We start from the raw sequence: 26327 nt of genomic DNA on the forward strand, positions 1-26327 counted from the left end.
AGGGGAACCCAGGGGCCGTGAGGGCTGAAGGGATCCCCTGGGGGCTCCTGGAGCCTATGTTGCTGGGGGAATTCCGAGTCCCATGGAGGCTCCCGGGGCCCGTGGGGGCTGAAGGGATCCTGTGGGGGCTCCTGGAGCCCATGTTGCTGAGGGGATGCCGGGACCTGTGGTGGCTTCTGTGGCCCGTGGGGCTGAGGGGATCCCATGGGCCTGAGGGGATCCCGTGGGGCTGAGGGGATCCCAGGACCCGTGGGGGCTCAGGGGGCCCAGAAAGCTAAGGGGAGCCCGGGGCCGTCGGGGCTCCCGGGGCCCGTGGGGCTGAGGGGATCCCGGAGGCGGGGCGGGCCCGGGGGCGGGTGTTCCCGGCGGCCCCGGGAGGGGGCGCTAGAGCGCGGAGCGGCGAATCGCCGGGAACACCCGCCCCCGGGCCCGCCCCGCCCTGTCCCCCCCCCTTTCCCCGCCTCCCCGCCGCCTCTCTGCCAATCGCCGGGCGCGGTGTCCCCGCCCGCTCCCTCCCACCTCGGGCCACCCCGGCGCACGGCGATGACGTCAGGAGGCGGCGCCGAGCCGCGGGGCCGGAGCGGGCCGAGGTGAGTGCGGGTTCGGCCGCCGCCCGGGGCCCCTCGCTCCGCTCCGGGCCGGGGCGGCGGCCCCGGCTCCTGCCCTCCCACCTCCGGGGCGTTGGCGGCTCGGCCCCGGGGGGCGCGGCGGGCCCCGGTGCCTCAGCCTTGCCGCTGTCCAGGGGCCGTGGTTACGGGCGGGCCCGGAGCGTCCCCTCACCGGGCCGGGTAGGGTGCGGGGCTTCCCGGGCTTGGAGACGAGCCTTCCGCGGGACGAGCTACCGGCCCGGCCCTGGGTCCCCTTCCCGGAAGAGATGGGGGGAAAACGGCCTGGTTCGGGATGAGTTATGAAAAAAACCCAGAGTTTTGGAAATCCCGGTCGGTTTGACCGGTTCTGGCCTGCCACTGGCTCCGGCACAGCTGCCTGGAGTGCCGCAGCAGTCCCAGCCCCGGGTTTCCCCTCATAAACCCACTGAAGGCTTACCCTGCCAGCTAGGGAGCCGGTAATGCCAGGTTCGTGTCAGGCAATCAGATACTATTAGTAAAACTGAAGGTAAGGTGCTCTCAGGTCTTTTTTCCCCATTACGCTGCATTGGCTTAGCTGTGATTTGAAGGCTGCTGTGTGTGAGCATTTGTTAATGTAGTTAGGAGCTGGTATCTTCAAGTTTCCTTACTGGCATCTCATAGAAAAGCGAAATGAAATAGCTTCAAGTCATGAGGTATTTAATTGGTGGTGGAAGGCCTGCTAGGCCTTGTGTGTGTTAGTCAGGGGTGGCTGACGCTCCTTATCCATGGGGATGCCCTCAGGAATGAAATCATTCAGGCCTTGATATTTTCAAAGATGTGGAGGACGCTTCTGAACCAGCAGGAGTCGAGGTGTTGCCCAGCAGAGCCATGGGATGCAATGTGCTGGTTGTCCCAAGGAGATGAGCGAATAGGTGTTGAAACATAAACCCCGTGTTCCTTCTCACCACTGACAGCCCCAGCTCAGGCGTGCTGTCCTCTTTCCAAGGGTTTGGTGCTTGATGAGTATTTGACTTTCCTGCTCAGAAGAGAGTTGTAATGCCCCGTTTCTCTAATGCATTAATTCCTTTTCCCAAACTCTTGGTGATTATTACACAGGAGTGTTTTCACCTGCACTGATGTGGAGTTAAGTGTTTGGTTGCTGGCCACGGCATGCAGCTCTGGGGTTCTGTAGGCTTCGCTGAGACCCTTATGTATATGAGGAAGAGCCACAGACATACGAGTATTTGATGTCTGATCTCAGTTGATGTTATTAGTGGATTTATATAAAACATTTTCAAGCTCAGCATTCGACCCCCCTCATTGGTTTAGTTTATGGGTGGGATGTTTTACACAATTGCTTCTCTACGTGTGGAATTACTCTGTAATAACCTTGCTTGCACGTGCTCTCATTCCATTCATCTGTTAACCTGGTATGCTTTGAGGTGCAATAATGCTGTGAAAACCTGTCTGTGTGAGGCATTATTCAGGAATAGCTATGGTATTTTATATATTTTTTGACATGGTACTTTAATCTGAATGAAGACCTAATTACAGGAGAGCCCATGGTGAAATTCAAATGTCAGTTAAGCTTTCTATGAAGTTGGTTTTTATTTCTACTGCTTGCAGCCTAATATAGACATGCTTGTGTGTGGTTGGTGTGCTTGGCTTTGCGGTACTGCCAGGAGATCTTAGGTGAGAAATTACTTCGTTGGTGTCTGATTTTAAAATTGAATCTTAACTAAAGCCTTGTTTTCTTTCCAGGTTGGATGTAGAGTCTGAACTTCTTCCGGGTGTCCCCCTAAAACATTTCTTGTTTCTCTACATAATTCTTCTGGTGGAAGATCAATGGGGGTTCCTGTTCTGTCGTTCACGCTGCATAGTTGCTTGGAAGAGGTGGTGAATGAGTGAAGATACGTTTGGTGGTGGTAAGGCGTACAATTACGTTTGAAGGCTAACGGCTTTTCTGTAGCCGCCTGTGAAGGCTCAGGCACCATATTGATGGGCTCTGAGCCAAAGAGTAGAAATTTTAAACTGCTTGGCTAACTGCCAGAACACAGACAGGCGGGTTCTCCATCTCCTAGCCAGTCATACTGTTTTAATTAGCACCTGAAGACTTGCTGAAGTGCAGCTGATTTGGTTCTGCTGGAATACGGGGTGATGATCAGGATCTCCCTTTGCACTAGCCTGGAGCAGCTGGTAGAAATTCCACTTCCTACACCCAGCTCCATATGGAAAACCAGAAGTGCCACTTGGTACCTGAAGATGCAAAAGAAAGCAAAGCTGAGTCAGGATGTTAAAATATGTCAAAGGCTACCTTGATTTCTTAGCGTTTGGAGGGTGAGGGAATTGCTAGCTAAAAGCTGCAATAAAAGCTGGTTAAATAAGGGCTGCTTTTTGCAGGGGATGCAGTGATTTAAGTGGTAATTAAAATGCATCTTGAAAACAGCATGCTGCTGTCTCTATATTCCCTGCCTCTTGTGCAGTTTCATTGATCCCCGGGAGCACGGTAGCGAGGGGTTTATGACACCGGTACAACTACAATATAAAGAAAATCTTAGGAAGATTTGTTAAATGAACAAGTTGCTGAGATGCTTTGGGGAGTTTCGAGTGAGAAAATTCAAAACTGTAAGATGCGGAGTGGCTACTGTCTTATGAAATTGAGGAGATTAAACAAAGTTACGGAACGTACTTGACGCTTTCCTTAATTTGACTTCTCTTAAGCAATAGGGGCTGGACAAGAAGACCTCCAGAGGTCTGTTCCAAGCTCAGCCATTCTGTGACTCTGTGATTCAGTGCTCAGCTGGGAGCCGTAAACAAACTATGCTTAATAAAAAGAGATGCTGTGTGATTTCCACAGCCATCTGTGCTGCCCGTGGCTGTGTTTTTATAGGCGCGCTTCACTAGGTTGTGATGAAAGCAGCGACGTGTGCTCTGTAGTATAGTATTGTGAAAACCCCATACTCTTAGTTTGCGGCAGCGTGGCTCCATTGAGATGTGAACCACTTGCCTTGTTTTTTTTTTTTTTTTCCTGTTTGAAACTTTGCTACACTGATTCCTATGTCTCTTCCTTCTTGTTCTTTTCCTAAGGTTCAAATGTGGGAATTGCCCTGGATGTGGTTGCTGCTGATGCTGCCCTGGGAAAATGCCTTGATAGGGAATTAACACCATTCAGTGATGGGCTGCGGGACAAGCAAAGTCCTTCCCGAGCCCCCCAAAGATGTGCAGCTAGACCTGGTTAAAAAAGTCGAACCTTACACAGGCCACAATGACATCTACAAGCATTTCATCAAAGATGACTGTGGGACTGTCATCAAAGCTGGCTCTCCTTCACCTCCGCGTCACGTGAACCCGTACCCTGGGAACCACCTGCCTGCCCACGTGGACCAGCCGGAACCCCGCAAGAACAAAGTGGCTAAGTACCGTGCCAAATTTGACCCCCGCGTGACAGCCAAGTATGACATTAAAGCCCTGATCGGGAGAGGGAGTTTTAGCCGCGTTGTACGGGTGGAACACAAGGCTACCAAGCAGCCCTATGCAATCAAGATGATAGAGACCAAATACCGGGAGGGGAGGGAGGTGTGTGAGTCGGAGCTCAGTGTGCTCCGGCGGGTTCGGCACACCAATATCATCCAGCTTATTGAGGTGTTTGAGACCCAGGACCGTGTGTACATGGTGATGGAATTGGCGACCGGAGGAGAACTGTTTGATCGAATCATCGCTAAAGGTTCCTTCACCGAGCGAGATGCGACGCGTGTGCTGCAGATGGTGTTAGATGGTGTGAAGTACTTGCATACGCTGGGTATCACGCACCGGGACTTAAAACCAGAGAATCTGCTGTACTACCATCCGGGAACAGACTCCAAAATCATGATTACGGATTTTGGACTGGCAAGTGCTCGGAAAAAAGGAGATGACTGCCTGATGAAAACCACATGTGGGACCCCAGAGTACATTGCTCCCGAGATCCTGGTCAGGAAGCCCTACACGAACTCTGTGGACATGTGGGCGCTGGGCGTTATCTCATACATCCTCCTGAGTGGCACTATGCCCTTTGAAGATGACAACCGCACCCGTTTGTATCGGCAGATCCTGAAAGGAAAATACAGTTACTCAGGCGAGGTGAGTGTGGCAGGGCTCACGGCGAAGGAAAGTCAAACAAGAAGCTCTCCGGAGGTGGGTCTCTGTGATGAGCAGAACTGGATGTCACGTGCAGGGTGGTAACATTACCAGGGTATTTCGGCTTTTTAAATCCTTTCCTGTTTTCTGTCTGCTTTCAAAACTGCTTCCAGTGCAGCGTAGTGAGTTCCTTTAAAAAAATGTGTATCTAAAGAAAGAAGAGATCTCTTCCTGTAGAGCAGGACTGGAGGGATTGACAGAACTGGGATGCTTGTGGGTTTCTAGCTGGGGAGACCTCAGCCCTGGTAAGCTGCTGTTTGATGCTTCGCTGTTGAAACTCCTGCCAGGGCGAGTGTTTGAAATGTAGCGTGTACCTGCCTAGTCTGTTTTCTGATACAAATCCAAGCGTAGACTGGAAAATACCTTTGCTGAAAGACAAGGTCGGGGCAGACAAAGGGGCTCTTGCTTCCTAGATCTGGAGACATGAGCATTTCTGAAATTGGTCTGCGTTGTCTCTGAGCTTAACATATGACGATACGGAGGGCGGAAGGGTGGTTTTCTTAAGTAACTATGGAAAGAGGAACCTTAGGGGATAGATTTTAGGCAGACGGTGGGTTTCCCTACCATCCCAGAGTCCCATCACTCTGCAGAATGGCCGGGTGCCAGGCTGACACAGCTCCTGCTGACTTGTTTCTGGTGGTGGTGGGAGATGTTGATTACCAGCCGGCTTCTCTGCCAGCGCAGTTGCCAAGCGTAGGCACAGCCTCACTAAGAATCACCCTTACAGAAAGCGGGAGTATCCGCATTTTCAAGTTGCATTTCTGCCTATATTCCTCACTGGAAATATTTTAAAAAAAAAAAAAAAAAAAAGCTTTTATAACCTCCTCCTCTTTAATAAGAGAGGAGAGGGTTTAGATTCCTGAATGCCATGACTTTGTGAGATGAAGCCTGCTGGGAAAGTGTTAATGAGTTGCTAAGTTTATGATTCTGAAACGACAGTAAAATAACTGTCCAAAAAAATAGAACAAATTAATGATTGTTCTTGTATTTTTAGGTGTGACAGGTATGTTGGCATTTTAACGATGGATGGAAGGAGTCTAACGTGTTAAGTTTTTAAGCATATTAAGCTACTTTAGGATTGTGTTTAAAAATAAATAAATAAATCAATCGCTCTCTAAAGGGTTTTCAGAGGTGTCAGCAAGTCTTTTATACTTGGCCAGCTTGTGTTAATAGTCGGAATATCCAAGTTAAATGAAGCTGAGGACTATTGGCATCTGCATAGGAGGCCACTGAGGAGAGCCCAGATTTGACAGCTTTGTGAATGTTTTTATTCTTCCTGTGAGCGCTCCTCCGAAGGTCTCCTGGTGCACAGAGGAGACACAAACGTGAGGAGCCGTAAAACCCCAAATTTGGCACTTCCTGGACCAAGTGTGTTGCTCCCTTTAGTAACTACAGCATTTGCTTAGTTTCTTGCCAAAATATTCTATCAACTGCTTCCTTGAACTGCAAGCTTCAGCTGACTTTGACAGCCTTTGCTGCTTTTGTTAATTTGCCGTTGTTAATACGATTTGTTAACCAGCCGCAGAGTTTTAAGCGTGCAATCGGGTTATCCTAATGCAGAAATAGATTAATTGCCAGCAGCGTGTAACATCTGCAGCGTCACTCTGAAAGGCAGCGTCCTCGTTACCTAGTTTACCCTGTAACCACTGGCAGTAGGTATGGTAGAAGTTATTTTTCTCACGTGGAAAGGCCAGTTCACGCCGGTGATTGTCGTGTAGCAGAACTCATTTCAAGTGCGTGCACCTCCTCGTAGTTTCTCATTCAAGCAGTAGGTAGGTGCTGGCTTGGCTCAGCCTGGATGTTGGCCTCTAGGCCTGCAGATTTTAGAGCTTTCTAGATTCCTTGGCCGAACTCGGGTTTGGTCCTTTTTAGCTCATTCCATTGTGTTCATCTTGGCCATTCGTTTTTCTTCTTCCATTCCTTTTATTTTGAAGAAGCAGCGTATCGGGGTATTTTTTGGTGAAAATTACCCTTTTCTCTAGGCTACTTATAATCTGTGAGATGGGGCGATAACACGAGCACCGTGGGTTTGTGTTGTGGCGTAGAAGGATCTCTCTGGTTGTTCACTACTTCTTCCCGTAGGGTTTCTGATACTGTATTTGTGTCTTTGACACCTCTGAGCATTTGGCTGATGATGTAGAGTGTGATCCACTGTGATTCCAAGAGGTTTCTGGAGTGTTAATAGCTGATTTGTGGTTGTCATAGTGTATATATCATTTGGTGCCTTCCCTCAGTGCATGAACTTGTGTGACTTTGAATTTTGGGACTGTCATTCAACTTTGTCACTTGCTGGTTTTATCTCTTTGCAGATTTTTTTTTTTTAATGAAGTTTAGCATGCTATCCAGGACAGGTTCTGCCCATTATTGTGGAATGCGGTAATTCTGGAGTCGTAGAAGCAAGTGGTGGGATACAGGTTTGACACCCAATAAAAGATGCTGGTGCTACTGAGCTGTTGAGGTTGAAAACAAAGCTGAGGAAGTAATGGGAGACCGCGTGATAAATCAGCTGATGTTTGGTGTGGACAAACTTGAAGTGGTCCCATGGGAAGACGAGCAGTCTGAATTTTCTGTAAATGATGGCGGGCCTTGGAGAGGATGCTTGCCCTTCAGAAGAAGCAATTTGAGTTTAAACACTTCTAAACATCGTCCTGAAACTCGTGATCAGAAGCCAATTGATATTAGGAATTAGTGTTGTTATTGCAGGTGTCCTTGCTGTGCCATTGCCCATCATCTCACCTGCACTTGGGTGCAGTTCTTTTTCCCCCGAAAAAAAATACAGAATTAAAAAACATATGAAGAAGGGCAGAGTGAATAACCAAAGGTGTGGGCTGGCTTCCTTTTGAAGACCAAGTGACTAGACTCTAGGGCCCTTCCTCCAAAAAAATACAGGTTTGAGGGAGGCCTCTGACCAAACAGCACAGCTGTAAGCAGAATAGGGAGAGTGAATAGAGAGAGCAACTATCTTGAGCGTTCCTGAGGGTAATTTAATGTGATGTCCTGTGGTCCTTGTGTCAGAACTGAATTATTTTGAGAAATGTTGTGACTTCATTGTGACTAGGGCCACGGGAGGCTCGTAGGTTGTATACACGACGGTAGCACGTGTGCCACAGAGAAAGTGTTAGGCTGTATTTTGGAAGTGCCAGCGCACAAGCGTGAAGCATTTTACTTGTTATCCCGCCACGAATTACGTACTTCAGGAGGCTGTTATGGATACGATGTGTGACATGAGTGGTTGTTTTGGAAAGCTGTGGATGTTTTACTGCCTGGAAAGCAAATATGTGTCAGCCAATAGCCTGTATATTTTGCCCAGATGTTTTCTGTTCTTCCAGAGCCAGGGAAAATGGATGCTTTAATTTACCAGTGTAATTAAGCCTGTACTCCTAAATTGCAGGTGTGTTGAGTGTAGCCGGGTATTGGCAGGAGATGCAGTAACAAAATGCCAACTTTGTGAATAAATTCCAGAATCAAAGTGAGCCTGAGATTTAGAGGTGTCTGGCATGTTTCCCGCAACCTTGCCAGCTTTCTTAAAGCCATCTTCTGGACTTTTAAATGCTTCCAAATTTCCAGTGTTGACAGAAAATGGCTTTTTTTTTTTTTGTGTTACACTGGAAGAAGTGGGAAGATGTCAGAAATGTCTGTTGATAAGTTCGTCAGACTAATGGAAGTGGCAGGAGGTGCAAGTCCTGGCTTATTTGGAACAAGAATGAGCAGAAGATTTGAGCGCGTTGCAGAAAGTGTCTGATAGATGCAGAAGCAGAGATTTCAGGGGAACTTCTCCTCTTCTCTGTAACGTGAACTTTGAAGCTGTGTAATGGAAGAGGAAAAGTTAAAGAAAGTCTGCGAAGTAAAGTGCCCAGAGCTTGACAGCCTGAGCTGCGCGGCTGAGACAGGTTTCAGCAGGGAAGGAGGGAGCCGTCTTCCGAACCGTATCCCGTATCATGTCACGCAGCAGCAGCGCCGCGGGTTTGCCAGGAATCGGTGCTGAGTCCCACTTTTTGAGTCCCACAGTCTGGCCTTAAAACCTGGTCAGAGAGGACAAAGCTGTATTGAGAGAGGAATAAAAGCCAAGATGCACACTGCCCTGAGAAGGAGCTCCATCTTCTTGAAAAACAAGTGAGCTTGTGTCCTGCTAATGTAACTGCTTTGTGACAGGGACGCTCTCACCACCGCTCTCCTGTGCCTGGAGTGTGAGGGCTGTTTGAAGAGGCTATTAGCAGATCAATAGGAGAGGTCTCCCATAATAGCTTGTTCAGGTGCTGCTGACATCACTGCTCTGATCATCTCTTGTAGCTTCTTCTGTACTTTCTGAACTGCTTGGAGTAATGGGTAGGGTGAGGAATGAAGAAAAGCTGGCTTTGTTACTTGGCAGGGCTTTTTTTTTTTTTTCCTGAGCATCTCTGAGTATGGGTTGCTTGGGCTATTGAGACCACGTTTGATGTAGCCTGCTACAAAGTCGGTCTCTTTCACTTGTTTTGTTAGAGCTGACTAAAAAGAAGATTTGGCAATATTTTAATTGAAATCTTGGGGTTAAAACCGATTTCTAGAGATCTCTTTGTAGCTTAAAAAAGTTGTCTGAGGAATAAAGCTGGAATTCCGTTCACACTTTCCTTTGAATTTGAAAGTGCAGAAATGAACATCCGACCATCGTTACCCTGCTAGGACAGGCTTGCTCCGGTTCTCTTTCAAAGCTTGTCCTTCTCTTGAATACTGATACTTTTATGTTGCTTAACACACCTGGGAACCTTGTTGGAAGAAGTGGAAGATAATACGTGTTGTGGATAAATTGGGAAACTGAGCTAGGGATTGTTCTGGTTTTGATACCTGATCTGTGCAAATCGTTTCCCCTTGTGGTCTGTTTTCCTGTTCATAAAAGACAATCAGCTTTTTGCAGTGTGTTCACCACGGGTGAGGCTGGTGGGTGCCGGTGTGGGAAAACAACTCCTTTAAAACCAAAAAAACCTTGTTCTAAATAATGGTGCTTGTGGATTCTTTGATCAATGTGAAAGCAAGGAGGGATGCGTTTGATATATGAAGGAAGCTGGGCATTGCAAGTCTGTAGGAGCTCTGCAAGGGACTCGGCAGCCTTTTTTTGCATGGCTTGCTTAGGTTTTCCAGTGGTGTTTCATAAAGTCCCTCACTAAGGCTTCTTGAAGGAACTTTGCAGCTGTAATGCGACAGTGGCCTTTGCATGGATCAGCAATTTGCTGAAGATAAGCACAAGGTTGAAATACGTGCTCAGTTCCATGGGGAGGGGAAAAAAAAAAACAACCCAGTGAAGTTTGAAGGATCTGTTCCCTTCTGCCTGAAAGTGATGGGGACAAAGTTCACTCATGAAGCGGATGATACAGAGTTCTTCAGATGGTGAAGACGAAGGCTGTGGATCTTAGAAGTTTGCCTGAGTTAAAAAAAGCAACTGGATGAATTCATGGAGGATAAATCAATGGAGAGAATGTTGTTAAAAAGTCCTAAGTATGGATAAAGAGGTCCCTAAGCCACAAATTTTTGAGGCTTGAGGGTATCATCTCTCTTATGAAGAAAGGCTGAGGGACTTGGGTCTTTTTAGTCTGGAAAAAAGACGACTGAGGAGGGATCTTATCAACGCTTATAAACATTTAAAGGGTGGGTGTCAGGAGGATGGGGCCAGGCTCTTTTCAGTGGTGCCCAGCGACAGGACAAGGGGGAACGGGCACAAACCTGAGCATGGGAAGTTCCATCTCAACATGAGGAGGAACTTCTTTCCTGTGAGGGTGGCAGAGCCCTGGCACAGGCTGCCCAGAGAGGTGATGGAGTCTCCGTCTCTGGAGACATTCCAAACCTGCCTGGACGTGTTCCTGTGCCACCTGCTGTGGGTGACCCTGCTCTGGCAGGGGGTTGGATGGGATGATCTCCAGAGGTCCCTTCCAACGCCTGCCAGTCTATGATTCTGTATGGGGGGGGGGGGTGTTAATTGCAACATAGGGACTGTTTTCTTGGTCTCTCCCTCTGTTTCTGCTGTCGGCTGATGTTGGAGATGCTGTACTGGACTGGCTAAGTCTTTGAGCCAGGAACCTTCAGTCCTGTTGGTGCTAGTCTTTCCTTCTCTCATTTCATCCCTCAGTTGGGGGCTTCATCCACTCCCACGAGTTACTGAGGTGGGTCGGAGGCAGCCAGCAGAGCCAACAGTGCTCCGAGGTTGTGGGTGCAGCATTTGGGGCGCCTGCCTCTGTGCTGGGGGTGTCCAGCCATCCCATCGGACCTCAGTGAGGCAGGTACCACACGTCTCGTGCGGTTTTGGCTTGTGGTTTGGAGGCAGCATTATTTCAGCTGAGTCTGAGAATCGGAAATCAATCCCCAGGCTTATCAACTCCCACGGGCTAATTTTACTTGCTGTATAATACTGCTTTGGAAAGACTAGACGTATAAAAAATGAGGAGGGGACACATTTCCTATTAAATGGAAATGTTCTTGAACTCTTTTAATTATGACCCAAAGCCTGTAGGTAGGTGAAAAAGCAGGCAATATATACATACTAAGTGGTAATAAAAAGTGCATTTTGCAGATGGTAAAGTTAGTTTAACTTCCCTTTCTCCTGCAGAAATGTGATTTTTTTTTTTTATTTCCTTGGGAGAAATGAGCATCTCTTGACGTTACATGTGTTTAAAGGAAATGTGGCGTGAATTGCGTTCTGCTTGTGACTCTGCCCGTCTCTGTTCGGTGACTCAGTTGCGACACCTGAATGCAGAACCACTCTTAGCCGTTCTCCCCTCCTGGCTTCCTCCCTGGTGCCCTTAATATGATGGCTTCATTCTATGACAGGTCCTCTTGCCAGTTGGTTTTGCTGTTTAGGGTTTGGCTTACTGATTTTCTTTGCGTTCCCAACAACATCCCGAGGTGCTGTCTTCCCTGTTGCATCTACTGCCAGATGAGGAAGGGTGACAGCAATTTTGGGGCGGGCTGCTAAAGCCCCATGTGTAAGTGTTTAAGCCGTTCTTTCTGATCCCATGAGTGTGCGGTGCCTCTCCCCACGGAATTCATGTGGAACATAAGCCCTTCTGTAGTTTCAGAAGCTGAATTACTAGATTTTGCAGAGGTTTCATGGCTTTTGTGCTCTTCTGCAACGAACCTGCTACTCTCGGGACAGCAAGCTGGTTCTTCATCCTCATGAGAACAGAGTTCGTGTGAGGTTTGGATGCACAGAGTTTGCATACGGCCTTTCGAGACCGGGTCAGTTCCTTCGCCAAGATCACACACACATCTTTCTGACCCTTTTTGGCAGCATCCTTTATTGACCGCTTCACCTTCTCCTCTCTCCACATGAGTGCCCTTCATGCGGGGGCACGTTTAGAAACTTGTCCTCCTTCAAACCAAGGATTCTTGTGGGTCCTCAACAAAGTCTAATTTTTAAGTCTTGAGCATTCTTCATTTAAAAACTGGCCTTTTCTCTCTGTCTACACAGTAAACCCTTCAGCCAGGCTCTCATTTTAAGTCCGAACCTTTGCAGCATCCCTTTCTCCTGACTTAACAAGAACATTCTTGCTCTTGCACATGCAGGTCTCTGCTGCACGTTTTTTCTGTAGCTTGTTTCCTTGGCCCTCGTCCCCCCAGATTTCTTCTTCTCCATCTCTTAAATAAAGAGATGTTACCTACGCTTTCTGCCTAGATTCACCTGGTCTGTGGCTCCTTGTTAGCAAAGATCGTAACGCTGAAAGGGTGTGCTGTGGTCCTTTAGTCTGTCCCTGTAATGGATGGCAGCTCCCTAGGATAACCAAAAAAAGTGGAGAGTGTTCATATACGTGGGTTTCAGGTGTCGGTGATATGGAAAAATAACTAAGATGCACATAGAAGTAATGTAAATAACAATTTCATAGTATTTTTGTAGTGATGGCACCTTTTGAAGTTAAGTCAAATAAAGAGCACCTATTTCTAAATCTAGATGCCATTACTTCTGATAACTTTATGAAGAAATTGATGGCATTTGTGAATTGGTTCCGCTTTTTCTTTTGCGACCAACTGGCAAGCTCCAGGTGAGACAGCATCATCAAACGGTTGGTCTGGCTTCCTGCAGTACCGTGTTGCAATGCGTACCACTGATCTTAAAATTACAGGAAGATTTAGGCTCAAAGTGACCTTGGGAAGTCTCTGGTCCAAACCCCTGTTCCGCGCAGGGCTAAATTTAAAGCTCGATGAGGCTGCTCAGCACCTTGTTCACTCAAGCCTTGAAAGTTTACAAGGATGGAGATGTCACCACCGCTCTGGGCCCTGTCCTGGGGCTGTCCCAATCTTGTAGGAACCATGTTTTTTCTTTACAACAGACAGAATTTACCTGGTTGCAGCTTTATGGTCACCACTTGCCTTTTCACTGAGCATCTCTGAGACCATCTGGTGTGGTGTCCTCCTCTTTGTAACCGCCCTGACAGTACTGGCAGATGTCATAGAATCATAGAATGGGCTGGGCTGGAAGGGACCTTTAAAGGCCATCTAGTCCAACCCCCCTGCAGTGAGCAGGGACGTCTTCAACTAGATCAGGTTGCTCAGAGCCTCATCCAACCTGGCCTTGAATGTCTCCAGGGCTGGGGCCTCCACCACCTCTCTGGGCAACCTGGGCCAGTGTCTCACCACCCTCAGTGTAAAGAACTTCTTCCTAACGGCTAATTTAAACCTGCCCTGCTCTAGTTTAAACCATTGCCCCTCGTCCTATGGCTACATGCCCTTGCAGACAGCCCCTCCCCAGCTTTCCTGTAGGTCCCCTTCGGGGACTGGAAGGGGCTGTAAGGTCTCCTTGGAGCCTTCTCTTCTCCAGGCTGAACAACCCCAACTCTCTCAGCCTGTCTTTGTAGGAGAGGTGCTCCAGTCCTTTGATCATCATCCTCGTGTCCTTAGATCCGCTTTCTCCAGCTAGCTGAGGTTCTTCTGGATGGCAGTTCAGCCCTGCGTATCAACAGCTTCTCCAAATCTTGGTGAAAAGCAACCAAGAAGCAAGTACTAAAAAATGTAATGCTAAAGGGAGATTTGCAACACAAATGGCTTCAGAGCAAAGCAAAGGAGAGGCTTAACATGCAGAGTTTGTATGTGCGTAGCATTTCCTATTTCTCTTCTTGAGTATTAGAATCATAGAATCATAGAATCATAGGGTTGGAAGGGACCTCTGGAGATCATCTAGTCCAACCCCCCTGCCAGAGCAGGGTCACCTAGAGCAGGTTACACAGGAACACGTCCAGGTGGGTTTTGAATGTCTCCAGAGATGGAGACTCCACCACCTCTCTGGGCAGCCTGTTCCAGTGCTCTGCCACCCTCAGGGTAAAGAAGTTCCTTCTCATGTTTAGGTGGAACTTCCTATGTTCCAGTTTGTGCCCATTGCCTCTTGTCCTGTCCCCGGGCACCACTGAAAAGAGCCTCGCCCCATCGTCCTGACACCCACCCTTTAAGTATTTATAAGCGTTGATAAGGTCACGCCTCAGACGTCTTTTTTCCAGACTGAAGAGACCCAAATCCCTCAGCCTTTCCTCATAAGAGAGGTGTTCCAGTCCCCTAATCATCCTCGTAGCCCTCCGCTGCACCCTTTCCAGCAGTTCCCTGTCCCTCTTGAACCGGGGAGCCCAGAACTGGACACAGTACTCCAGGTGCGGCCTCACCAAGGCAGAGTAGAGGGGGAGGATGACCTCCCTTGACCTGCTGGCCACACTCTTCTTGATGCACCCCAGGATGCCCTTGGCCTTCTTGGCCACAAGGGCACATTGCTGGCTCATGGTCATCCTGTTGGCCACCAGGACTCCCAGGTCTCTTTCCATAGAGCTGCTCTCCAGCAGGTCAGCACCCAACCTGTACTGGTGCATGGGGTTGTTCCTCCCCAGGTGCAGCACCCTACACTTGCCCTTGTTGAACTTCATAAGGTTTCTCTCTGCCCAGATCTCCAACCTGTCCAGGTCTCTCTGTATGGCGGCACAGCCTTCCAGTGTGTCAGCCACCCCACCCAGCTTGGTGTCATCAGCAAACTTGCTGAGGGTGCACTCTATCCCCTCATCCAGGTCATTGATGAATATGTTGAACAGGACTGGACCCAGTACTGACCCCTGGGGAACACCACTCGTCACTGGTCTCCAACTAGACTCTGTGCCCCTAATCACAACCCTCTGAGCTCTATCTTTCAACCAGTTATCTATCCACCCCACTGTCCATTCATCTAACCCACACTTCCTAAGCTTCCCTATGAGGATGCTGTGGGAGACCGTGTCAAACGCCTTGCTTAAGTCAAGGTAGACCACATCTACCGCCCTCCCCTCATCTATCCATCTAGTCATGCCATCGTAGAAGGCTATCAGGTTAGTCAGACATGATTTCCCCTTGGTGAATCCATGCTGAGTACTTCTGATCGTATTCAGCATCTTAATGACCATCTGCCCTAGCTTGGAGTTGAAAGCGCCGAGTTAAATGCAGATATTGAGTAAACTCCTCAAATACTGCTATGGATAGATTTGGGCTGGAAGAATGCACTTAATTACATGAAAAACGAATTACCCTAGTAGAAGATGAGTGGGGTAGCGTGAATGGTGTTTCCATGATAACTAACGTGGTCCATGTAAGTAAAGAAACGAAACACTTTCTCCCCAAACAGTTTTCCCTGCCTGCAGGTGATAACAGAAGCAGGAAGAACGAAGAGTGCTGGTGGTGCATTAGCAAACAAACGGCGTGCCCATGCTGTTCGTTGCTACCTGACAGAGAGCAAAATAAAAATACACAGTTTCAAACCAGGTGATGCACGCTTACAGTGTGAGTTCTTACTCCAAGTACGTCTGCAGGGCGTTTCCAAAGGATCCTTGTAATTGTTCCTCCTTGTGGAGGCTGGTTAATAGACTGCGGAGGACCTGTAACCTCTCAAATCCCTCGGGACATGTAATGGAGGAGACAGATGACAGTCTTGTCAACTTTTAATATTAATTTCCTGTGTTTATTCAGCTTTCTGAGAGAGAGTGGGGTGTAGAGCTTGAACACAGGCTTCTTCTGACTCAGGTGGGAACTGGTTACTGAATCGCCTGTCCCTCTCCAAAGGGACTGATCGGGGATTGTATAATGACTGTGGTCAGGTATTTCTAAAAAATTACAAATTTATACAAAAAAAAAAGGCACAAGCAATAAAAAGAATAGCGTTGGTAACCTACTTGGTAACCTCCTTGCTATAAAAGTTGCAGGTAGAGATGTATAGCAGCAGTGATCTGCAGGGAAAAAAAGATACATTTCTATTTTGCATACTTGTATTTTAGTGTAGAAACTGATTTCCTATAGGAGAGGAAAAAAATTATACTTGCGTATCGCAGAAAATGTCTCTCCGCACCTCCCTAGCGCTTTGCAGGAGAGTTCAGTCAGTACAGAGCAAACATTCTCAAAATTTGGAGGTGGCTTTTTAAAGAACAGTAAGTTTCGCGTCGGTGCTGCAGCGGGACTGGCTGGCTGCCAGCCCTGGAACGGCTCCTCTGTGTTTGCACTCCCGGTCACTGAGAATTAATTATATATGCATATGTAATTAAAAAAAAAAAATCCCTCTTTTATTGTTTTAATGACGATAATTATAACCACTTTAGAAAAAAAAATACTCATTTGGAAAAAAAAAATCATCAAGTGTTTCATAATCTATTTGGTTTATTTTCTATTTTGTTGACCCCAGAAATTTGTCCAAGTTTTTTCATGTACTTCATAGCTCTAGCTTTGTTACATATCATAAAGCTTTGTGTAGTATGTGAAATGCTAATTAAATCGGTTTTAGGGTTAGCAGCTGTGATGAAAGGGGGGGAAAAACTCTCCCTCCGCTGATTTCCTCCTAGTACATCCCCAGTTTAAGATGGGGAGTACCCTTAATTTGGACTAGAGGATGTCTTCTGGAAAACATTCGAAGGAGATTAAAAAATATTGCCAGGAACAGAGTACCATCGCTGCCCTCTAATGTTCCCATTGGTCCTTTATCTCCTGTATTGAAAAAAAAAAATAATAAAAATCAAAAAAATAAAGTCATGAGCTATAAGAGGCTGGGAAAGCTAGTGTCTGTCTCCCGTTTATCCAAGATTTGCCTTTGCACGGTGTCTTGTGCCACCCTTTGCTCTGAGAGATGCTCTTTGCAAAGCCACCTCCTCATTGCCCTGCAAGACGTGATCATCACCTTGGTCTCTGGGCTTCATGCCAGAAGAGAGGAGAGATTCCAAACCAGTAGGGTGGCTGATTTTTTCAGTCTTCTCCCTGGATTTTGAGTGTGCCAAGCTCTTGATATATTAGCATAACAAGGAAAACGTGGACAGGGCAGCTGAAGGCGAGGTTTTAAACCGTGTTTGTTCTTTTCCATGATCATACAAATTTCTGGGAGCATGTTTTAACTTTCTTGAGGGAAAAAAGAGTTTTTTTACTTATAGCAGCTGCTCTGTTTTTTTCCCGTTTGCCACATTAGATGGTAGAAGTGTTTTACAGTAACCCTGTTGTTTGAGAAATGCGTTTGTTTTTTTCTAAAAATTAGAGGTTTTTTTTCTATGTAAGGAAGAATTGGTCTCTTTTAATATAAATCTCTGAGCCCTTTGCCTGGAAAAGGGGGGTGGGAGTGTGGGGAAATCAATTTACAGAGGAATGTGCTTTTGCATTTCAGACGGCTGTGAGAACGTGGTGATTTTTAAGCAGAGCAACAGGAGTGTTGGCGAGATGGCTCTCTGCTGAAAAGGGCACCGCGCTCTGCTTTGAAGAGCTGAAACCCTTGAACAGGATGAAAGTGTGCCTCTCCTAGCCTGGCGCAAAACACCCGGGCCAGCCCCGTAAATGTACTTCCCTTAGCTTCTGCTCTTTCTTTTCTTTTAATGCACCGGCTCGGCGGGGGTGAGTACGGGTGGATTTGCGTTGCTCCATATGTCTCTGAGAGCTGAAGTGTTTGTCCAGATCTCTCCCGCTGCGGGAGCGGACATCTTAGGCTCTCTGAAACGCAATAAGTTCAATTAAAGCCCGGAAAATCCTCCAACCTCCTGCGTGTATCGGTGACCGCGCTCCTGCAAAACTTTAGTGTGGAAACACTTTATTTATAGGTAAAGAAACACCTTTTTCAGTGAAAGGGCTTTGAAACCAATGTATGCATTTAAAAATCAATTCCCCTTTGCTTTGACTGCTTCTTGGGGTGTTTGGGGTTTTTTTTTGAGGATTGTTTCCTCTGATGGAATTCTTATGTCACAAGGACCTTTCTCCAAATCATTCCTTTTGCCTTTTTACTATGTTCTTCAGTTTATGTTGCAACTCGGCTGCGAAGATCCCTCCAAATCCTCGGGCAGGTTAGGCAAGGAGAGGGATGATCTGTCTCTGCGTACATATTTCATTTCCGTACAGCTACAGTCTGCAACACCCCATTAAGAAGTTTATATTTCCCAGAATCGTGAGTTTTGCCAGGTCAGTGAATGTTCTGAGTTGGTGCCTCGTGGCAGGTGAGTTGGCCGGGCTGTCCCTCCGTTTGGGTTTGCAGTTTCTGTGGCTGGAAGCGTCTGCTGAAACAACGAGGTGGAGACACCACATGCTTCACCGTGGTGGCTTGTTTGGACTGTAACGCTCCTATTTATTTGGGTGTGTTGAGCAGAAGAGACCAGGGAGGACACTCTGTCTACACCTTGAAGCCCGTAGGGATAAAGAAAGGAGGGAGCGAATCTTCATGGAGAAGAGGAATGTGGTTTTTCCCAGTAACTTCATCCACAGCCCCTTGTCCCTGGGGCTACACTCCATACCGGTAGCACCCACAGGCTCAAGGCAGGGTGAAGGGCAGCAGCTGAGCATTTTGGTTAAGATTTTTGGGGGGTGAATGGCTGGTTTTGGGGAAGCGGCGCACAGCGTATGGCACATAATTATTTTAAGGATGGAGGAAAGCAGGAGCCGCATCCGAGGGAAGAGGACTTGTGATAATGCTGTGATTTGACATTATATTTTCATTTTTGCATCTTTAGGCCCTATAAAATCCTGTTAATGGTAGAATACTATTTCTGCAGATTTAAGGATGTAGGGATAAAGGGACATTGGTAGGGTAGAAAAAGAATATTAAGCTGCCTCTGTGCAGAATATACATTATTAACAGAAAGGATTTAAACTATCAACTGCCGTTGATGTCTGTGACTCCCGTACAGTTCCCCCTTTTATTTTTGGCTGATTTAATTCCTTTTCTTTCTAAATACAAGAGCTCTCCTGCGCCTGGAGGTGGGTGCAACCCGTGAGCAGGGCGCAAGCAGTTTTTGCCTTCTGTCCCTGCTGTGACACACAGTGGAGTTTGTCACAGCAAGTCCCAGGGTGAGTGGATGGCGGTAACAGCTTAAACTGCTTCAGCTGGATTTGCTAGCCCTGGTCTGCCGAAGACCCTGATGGCTCCAGAAGGTGGATGTGGAAGTACAAAATTGGAAGAGCAGTGCGACTCTGGAGGCACAGGGAGCCCCGACTGGTGCCTGTAAAATGTTTTTGGAGTGGGGTTTTGTTGGGGGGGGAGCTGTAAATGCATTGCACTCTGGAGAAAACTGCAGCATCTTCCCACCTCCCATCTGAGCCCCCAGACTGAGCACCAGACTTGGAGGTTTTGAGGCTGTAGTTCCAGCAGCTGTCCCCTGCTGCAGGTTAAAAACTAGTTTTAATTAATCAAACCTGAGCTCTCCAAAGAAAGGCTGTAAGCACGCACCTTGTTGCAAATCATTTTGTGGCCTGTAGTTGACCCTGCCTTAGGGGAAAGCGATCGGACCTGGTATATTTGGAACAATCTGCTGTTGAGAGTTGGTTTAGATTTCCTCTGACCAGAATTTGGGACTTCCCTAGCAGCTGCAGCATGCTCCTGCCCTGAGGTGAGACACAGGAGGAGTTAACTAGCACGCATGGCATAGGTTGGAAAGTCAAGATTTTGATTTCAGATACTTAAAATCTCTTTTCAGCTGTAAAAACTGTTTTGGGGAGCTTCTGTTGGTACTGAGTTGGATGGCTAAAAAGATGCTTCCTAAGCCTGGAGTTTTTCTTGGTAGTCTCTTTACCTAATCCCTCAAATCCCTAAATCTGACAAGATTGCAGTTGAAGCTTTCAGGCTGGTAGACGCAAGGGAACTGGGTTAGTTGGTTTGAGCTGGAAGGGATGGCTCAAACCAGGCAGCGGTGCCTGCGAGTTCCCATTTTGGACACGAGCTTCAGGCTGGCTCTCCTGCTCTCTGTTCTCACCACCCTGCTGCTTCACCCTCCTGCTGCCCCGAGGGAGCACTAAGAGAGAAATCCCAGGCCTGTTTTCCAATACCTTTGTTATTTAAGTGGACGCTTGTATGGATTTTCCTGAAAACTGAGCTTTTACTAATACACCAGATTAGCGTTGGTTGGTGAGGTGGGAGCCAGGCAGACAAGTCGAGGAGAGGCAGAACGTTCTGGTGGTGGCTGTTGAGAGATACCCGCTGTTAATGCAGCGTACGCCTGACTGCTGGGGTGGCTGTACGCCTGGCTGCGTGTCTACAGCTCCTGAACTTCCATCAGCGCCGTTCACCCTACGCATCAAATACACCCAGCGTTTCACGTGCTTGGAGCGCTTAACCCAAGAGTTTGATTCCGTACCTGACAAGAGGCAGTATTGAGCTGTCTGAGAAGGAGAGTGTTTGCATGTTTCCTACCTTTGTCTGCGTCTGAAGAATAATTTCTAAGGGATTCTTTCACAGTCTGATCATTTTGAGAATGGTTATGTAGCTCGGACATAAGAAAGGCTTCTTATTATGGCTGGGATGCCTCAAAAGGCTCTTATATCAGGTGCTGATAGGAAGAATGCCTAAGTTACAGTTTCTTATCTCTTTCCTCTTAGTCCTCCTTTTTTTTTTTTTTTTTTTTTTTTTCATTTGCTTTTAGCTTTACAAGCTTCAGGAATTCTTGGTGGCATTCTTGAGCTACCTTTTTGCTTTAAGAGGCTGATATTGCAAAATTGAGGGAAATGCTAGCTTGGCTCTTGGGTGAGAATGCGAAGTCACTTCATGGCACACTAGTCTTCCAAAATTCATAGGAGTTCCTGTACCTCCAGTGTTTGGCCCCGGGGGCTTAGCAAGGATGGATCCACCGTTGGAGGTGTCTTTAGCTTTTTCATGGAGGTGTTTCACGATCTCTGAAAAATCCCTGTTTGGAAATAAGCTGCAGCACTGCCAGCCTTGCTTTGGAAACCTTGTGTGCGCTTGAATGTGTGCCAGGCACGTGGAGCTCCCAAACAGTCAGTATGGGTAAATCCAATAAGTGCAATAACCGTCCTTAACAAACAGCGACGGTGAATTACCCACGTCTGCAGGCAAAGGAGAGGCAGGATTTGAAGCGTTCCTCATCTTCTGGAAGCAAGGAGCCTTCTGGCTTTGGGCAAGCGGAGTCGCCTCACGCGTCCTCTGCATCGGCTGGTATCTTCTGTGTCAATGGGCGAGAAGTACCGTGGGAGAGGGGGTTTGGCACTCAGAAAAACTATGCTTCTCCAGTTACTGCTACAAATCATTGTGTCCTCGGCTGCCCTTCATGCCGAGCAAAACTCCTTTGCCTAGAAGCTAGGAAAATAATGTTCTCCAGTCTTTCTGGGGCCAGAAGCCGGCAGGCAGATTCTGCTGTACGGCGCTTTGAAAATCGGCTGTGGGTGACGCAGGGAGAGCGTGGGGACCAAATCTTGGATTTCCCCAAACCTGTGGTGTTAAAATTGGCATTTACTTAGCGGTGGCTCATCAACGAAGTGGAATACGTAGTGAGCGTGGCTCTCGAGAAATTGCCAAAGGTCCAGGGGTATTTGGGGCTTTATTGACTAACCCAGCTGAGGGAAGGGAGGGTACGTTCGTTATATTTGGAGATGACATTGAATCGGAAGGGCTGCAAAGCGCATCGAATTCCAGATGGTCCTGAGGAATTTGAGCAATTCAACAGCAGGTGCGAATTTTTTAAAAAATAAGAGTAAGCTAGTGCACAAAAATAGGTGAAGAACAGAAGATTAGGAGGTGTTCGCTTCTCAGAAAAGGACGTGTCGATGAATCACAGACTATTATGCGAGACAGCAATATCACGCTTGTGGAAAAAGATGAATGTACTGGGGTGTATGAAGAGAAATACAGGCTGCGTGTGGTGTAATCCCGCTGCTTTTAGTGGCTGCTGCAGCGTGCCAAGCTGAAGCTCTGACGCTTCTGGGCAGCGGACTTCAAAAACGCCGCGGGCCAAGCGGAGAGACTTGACAGAAGATCAACAAAAACAATCGCGAGTCAAAAAAACCACAGTCTCCGGAAGATTGAAGCATTTTTGGCTCTTTGGCCTGAAGAAGGTGGTGTCGTAGCAGTTTGCAAATGTGCACAAGGCTGCTCGGGAGAGGAAAAGGAATAATCTCTTTTCCAGATTATGTCCAACAAGAGCCTTAAATTGCACTCAGAAAGATTCACATTAGACCTTTTCCAACACTAGTGTCTCCCGCTCCTAAAAAAAATTTTCCCGGAGGATTGCTGAAGCTGTCTGGAAGAACAAGTTAGGCAGTCAGCTGTCAGGAATGATGCATCTGCGGTGGATCCTTTGGGGACCGTGGGATGGATCGGATGATCCCTGGATGTCCGTTGCAGCCCTGTTTTTACCCTGATTTCCCAAGGAAGCAAAGTTTGTAGAACTGTGCTATCTGGCTTTCAGCCTCCCACAATTAACTATTTAACTTCTAAGGTCTGTTTCAGCCCAATTTGAGCAATGTGGAGAATTCAAAGGCCTGGAGTTTCTGTGAATTTTATAAAAATCGGTGGCTCAGTAGGAGAGAGAGCTAAAATCATCCTTGCTGCAGGAAAGGTAATTAAATATCAATCCAAATTTATCCAGGGAGCTGATCAGCACGTGTTTAATTCTGAACCGCTTGTGACACACTTGTCCCTATTAAGCGTGTGGGATGGAGCCTGGGCGGCGGTGCAGGTAGGAAGGAGGGATGTGCTGCAGCCGTGGAGGGGATGTGCCAGTACCAGCTGGGGACAGGGAGGAAAAGCACTAGGATCATAGAAACCTTGGTTACAAGAGACCTTTGGAGGTCTCTCATCCCGTTCAGCTTGAGATGGGATTGTTGCCAGTACTACATCGGGTTGGCTGTGACTTTGTCTTCCTGAGTCTTGAAAGGCTTCAAGGATGGAGATCCCCCACCTCCCTGGTGACTCCTTCCACCCTTCCAGGGATTTGAACCTCCCAAGGTGCAGCTCCTCCCTGTTGCTGCTTGTGGCTCTGTAATCCTTCTACCTACTTTCAAATGAGTGTACTCTGCTGTTAGATTGCTCTCAGACTTCTCTTTGCCAGGCTGAACAAGCCCAGCTCCTTCCACCCCTTCTTGCGGGCCACATGCCACAAACGCCTGGCCACCTTGGCAGCCCTCACCCGCATCTTCTCTGCATCCTTCTTCAACTGGGGGATGGCCATGCTTGACGGTAGGTAGTATGATTCCACATAGCAAACCGAAAACTCCTGATCTTCTTTTTGGAGGGAAAAAAACAAATGTAGGATATATTAATGGGATTTTTTTCCCCCTGTTATAAGATTATAGCTGCAGAATTAGGTATGTGTAAGGTAGGGATGTTTGAGTTGTCCTTGCTCCTTTGATTTTTCCTTCTCGTGTATGCGCAGTTTGGTGCAGTTTCGATGACGTATTCTGTTGTTCGGCAGGACCTCTCTCTCCTTCACTGAACCGTTCGGATGCTGAAAGAGGCTGAGAAGATTTTAAGGAGAAACACGGTGTTGTGGGATCCCAAACAGTTGTCCTGCTCTGGATTCTAACTAAAACTTCCCAAGTAGTGCCGGGAAAGACAACTGTAAACCAGTCACGCTGCGTTAGACCAAGCAAACCTACTTTTGGTGTCTCCCGATGTATTATGAACTTTAAATTTATTCAGAGCAGCAATAGTTTATATAGAATCATAGAATGGTTCGGTTTGGAAGGGACCTTAAAGGTCATGTAGATCCAACTAGTTCCAACCCTCCACCTTGCCTACCTGAAAAAGTACTTTCTGGGAGAGAAACGGGAATGTCATGAGATTGGGCCGTACCAGCCTAGCTTGGGAAGCACTTAAATACCTAAACCTGAGCTTTTAGGAAATGCTTGGAGGGAAGAAAGGGCATTTCACCTCCTCTGACCCACGCCTGGGTTGGATTCTGATTAAATTAAGCGGTGACTATAAGGAAGAAAGGGAAGGGCAAGCCGGGCGGCGAGGCGGGTGCTGCTCTTCTGCTGGAGCCTGGGCACCCCTGAGGTTTTCAGCGGAGCTCCTCATTGGCATGCTGCCCTCGGCGCTTGGGCTCGAGGAGGTTAAAGGAGCCTCATGCTGTCCCGAGCAGCTGCGGAGAAGCTGGTGGCAGCCGGGGAGCAGGGCACCCCCCGCTGGACTAGCAGCTAAGACTTTCTTAGGATTTACTCCCCCTTGTTCGTTCTCTTGTAAGCACCCAGGGCTTGTGCATCAACAGCTTGTAGCCTGCGGGAGGGGGTGAGTGTGTACGTGGAAGGTTATAAGCTTATCTCTTCACCCCCCGCCACTGCACTAATCGGCGTGATAAAAGATATTCTTCCTTGCTGGGGAAGATTCTTCCTCCCTATTGGGGAGGATTCCTTAGTTTAACTATTCCTTAATTCAACGCTTACTCTGAACTGGTACATAAAAACACGTATTAGCTTCAGTTCTAGTTCTCAGCCAACGCCTCTCTTAAGGTAATAATTCAGAATGAGAGAACGTTTGAGATCAAATTTGAAGTTTCCTTTTGAGAGTAAAAGCACTGAAGATGTCAGGATACCCAGATGTTACGAACAGATTGGAAAAGGTATTTCCCAGTTTAGTTACCGCAGATACCGCTGCGAACGGGTGCTATGGCAATGCCTTTGGAAATGTCTGGCTCTTTCCCCTGCCTGCCCCTTCCATGGCGGTCTCCACCATCTGCACTCGGTGATCTCGCCGTTTTCACCTGTATCCTTCTGAGTTCAGGTCTTTTGACCCTGAGCTTTCTCAATATACAATTTCTCAGTCAAGGTTCAAGTCCCCTGTGTCCAGCTCGAACTTGCTGCCACATTTTTAAGAGACAGATATGAAGTCCAAGCTACAATGTGGTATTCCCCCAATTTAACATGCCAGTTATTTCCCTCGGCATTACAGTTAGCAGAGCCGTCCCTGACTGTAGAGAAAAGCCTTGTGTTTATTGTTTTTTGTAGCTGCTGTAATTTCACTGCATTATTCTAGCTGAATACTCAGTGCTTGGACGGGGAAAATCGGCTGGCTATTTCCATTCGAAAAACTGGGTTATAGAAGTTCACAGCACCAGATGGCTGTGCATACTTATAATGCTGTGGATTATTAAAGGGCTGTTGTATTTTCCTCTTTCATCCTTTCTTTATTCCTCCTCCCTCCCCACATCAACAAATTAATGCTGAATGCTTGGGAATCTGTCCTGCGCGGGCTTCAGCACGTTACAGCTTTTCATGGGAAACTTTTTCTTCCAGCTCTTTTGAACGGGTTGGTTTTGATCACCTCTTTGCAACTGCTCGTGGGCTTAACGATGCCCGGGACTGTGCCAGCCTGTCATTCCTGGAGCCCCAGCGCCGTCCTAGTGACATCTCACAGTTGCTGTCCCCAACCTGCTCCTTCGGAGTTGACGCTTTCCGTTTTCTGAAGGCACGCGGGAACCTCCTAAATTAGACAAAACAGCTACGTTAGTGTGAATGTGTGAAAGATGCAATGCAGAGAGTACTTGGGGACCTTCAATTAATTTATTTTTAAAAACTAACACATGTCACTTGTCGACCGCCAAAGACATCTGAATTTTAAAACGCAGCTACTCTGAAAAATGGTAGAAGGGGGAGAGATGTGCCCTGCCTCCAGCGCCATACACATGTCTTAGATTGAGTCATTTTTGTGAAAAAAAATGCCTTTGCTCTTCATATCTGTGATACCTGGGTGCCATCTGTGTCCGGATTGACTTTCTTGTTAATGGTTTTTAGTGGTCTGGATGTCTTCAATGGGATTGTAGACAGCAGCAGCTGGTGAACACTGAGTGGAGGCGTATATGGGGACACGTACCCAACTGTGAGCGGTGGTGTGGCCAGGTGTGCCTGTAGGACGGAGAGCGGCTTGTTGTGAGCCTTGTGTCCCAGGTGGGTTCTTCAGGGCAAGAAGGGAGCATATAATGAACATCCTGAACAAACTCCTTTATAGCAAAGATTCTGCCTGTCCGGGTCTTCAAGAAGCCGAAAGACCACTCTTGAATGGTATCTGCGTGGCCTGGCCTCGTAGGGGTAGGAGTGTGTATCCGGGGAGGATGCACTGCTGACATGTAGAGACTTCCAAAATCTGATTTTAAAAAAGTACCTAGGGGGGAAAAAACAAAAGTAACTTAGAAACTTGAATGCAATAGAAGTATTTTAAAGAACTAGTGTCCAACAGGGAAACGGATCAGAAACACATTTGGTGTGTGTTTTAGGGTAAAAACAAGCCAGCATAAAACAGTTGGCTCGGTCGTTTGCTTGCAGCGCAGGTTTTGGTGACCGCTTGACAGCAACATCGCAGGCAGAGTAAAATTCAGGGGCTCTGCTCTGGCATTGAAAATCCGCCCTGAAAGCTGCTCTGCTGCAGCGTGCCTGGCTCCCACCCCC

The 26327-nt window shown here is 47.5% G+C and overlaps 1 protein-coding gene across 2 annotated transcripts in view; it reads left to right on the forward strand.

Moving 5' to 3' along the window:
* Nucleotides 1-547: 547 nt before the first annotated feature.
* Nucleotides 548-26327, forward strand: part of PSKH1 (protein serine kinase H1) — a 44857-nt gene continuing 19077 nt past the window's right edge. Inside the window, exons 1-3 of one of the 2 annotated variants that reach the window (XM_063334050.1) lie at nt 548-590; nt 2328-2491; nt 3654-4685. In XM_063334050.1, the coding sequence (XP_063190120.1) occupies nt 3741-4685 (945 nt within the window). In that variant the 5' untranslated portion in view covers nt 548-590; nt 2328-2491; nt 3654-3740. Of the gene's footprint in view, nt 591-642; nt 1114-2327; nt 2492-3653; nt 4686-26327 lie in introns of those variants that run through there. The other variant, XM_063334049.1, reaches the window with a different exon arrangement.

Source organism: Chroicocephalus ridibundus, chromosome 4, assembly GCF_963924245.1.
Source record: "Chroicocephalus ridibundus chromosome 4, bChrRid1.1, whole genome shotgun sequence".
NCBI lineage: Eukaryota > Metazoa > Chordata > Aves > Charadriiformes > Laridae > Chroicocephalus > Chroicocephalus ridibundus.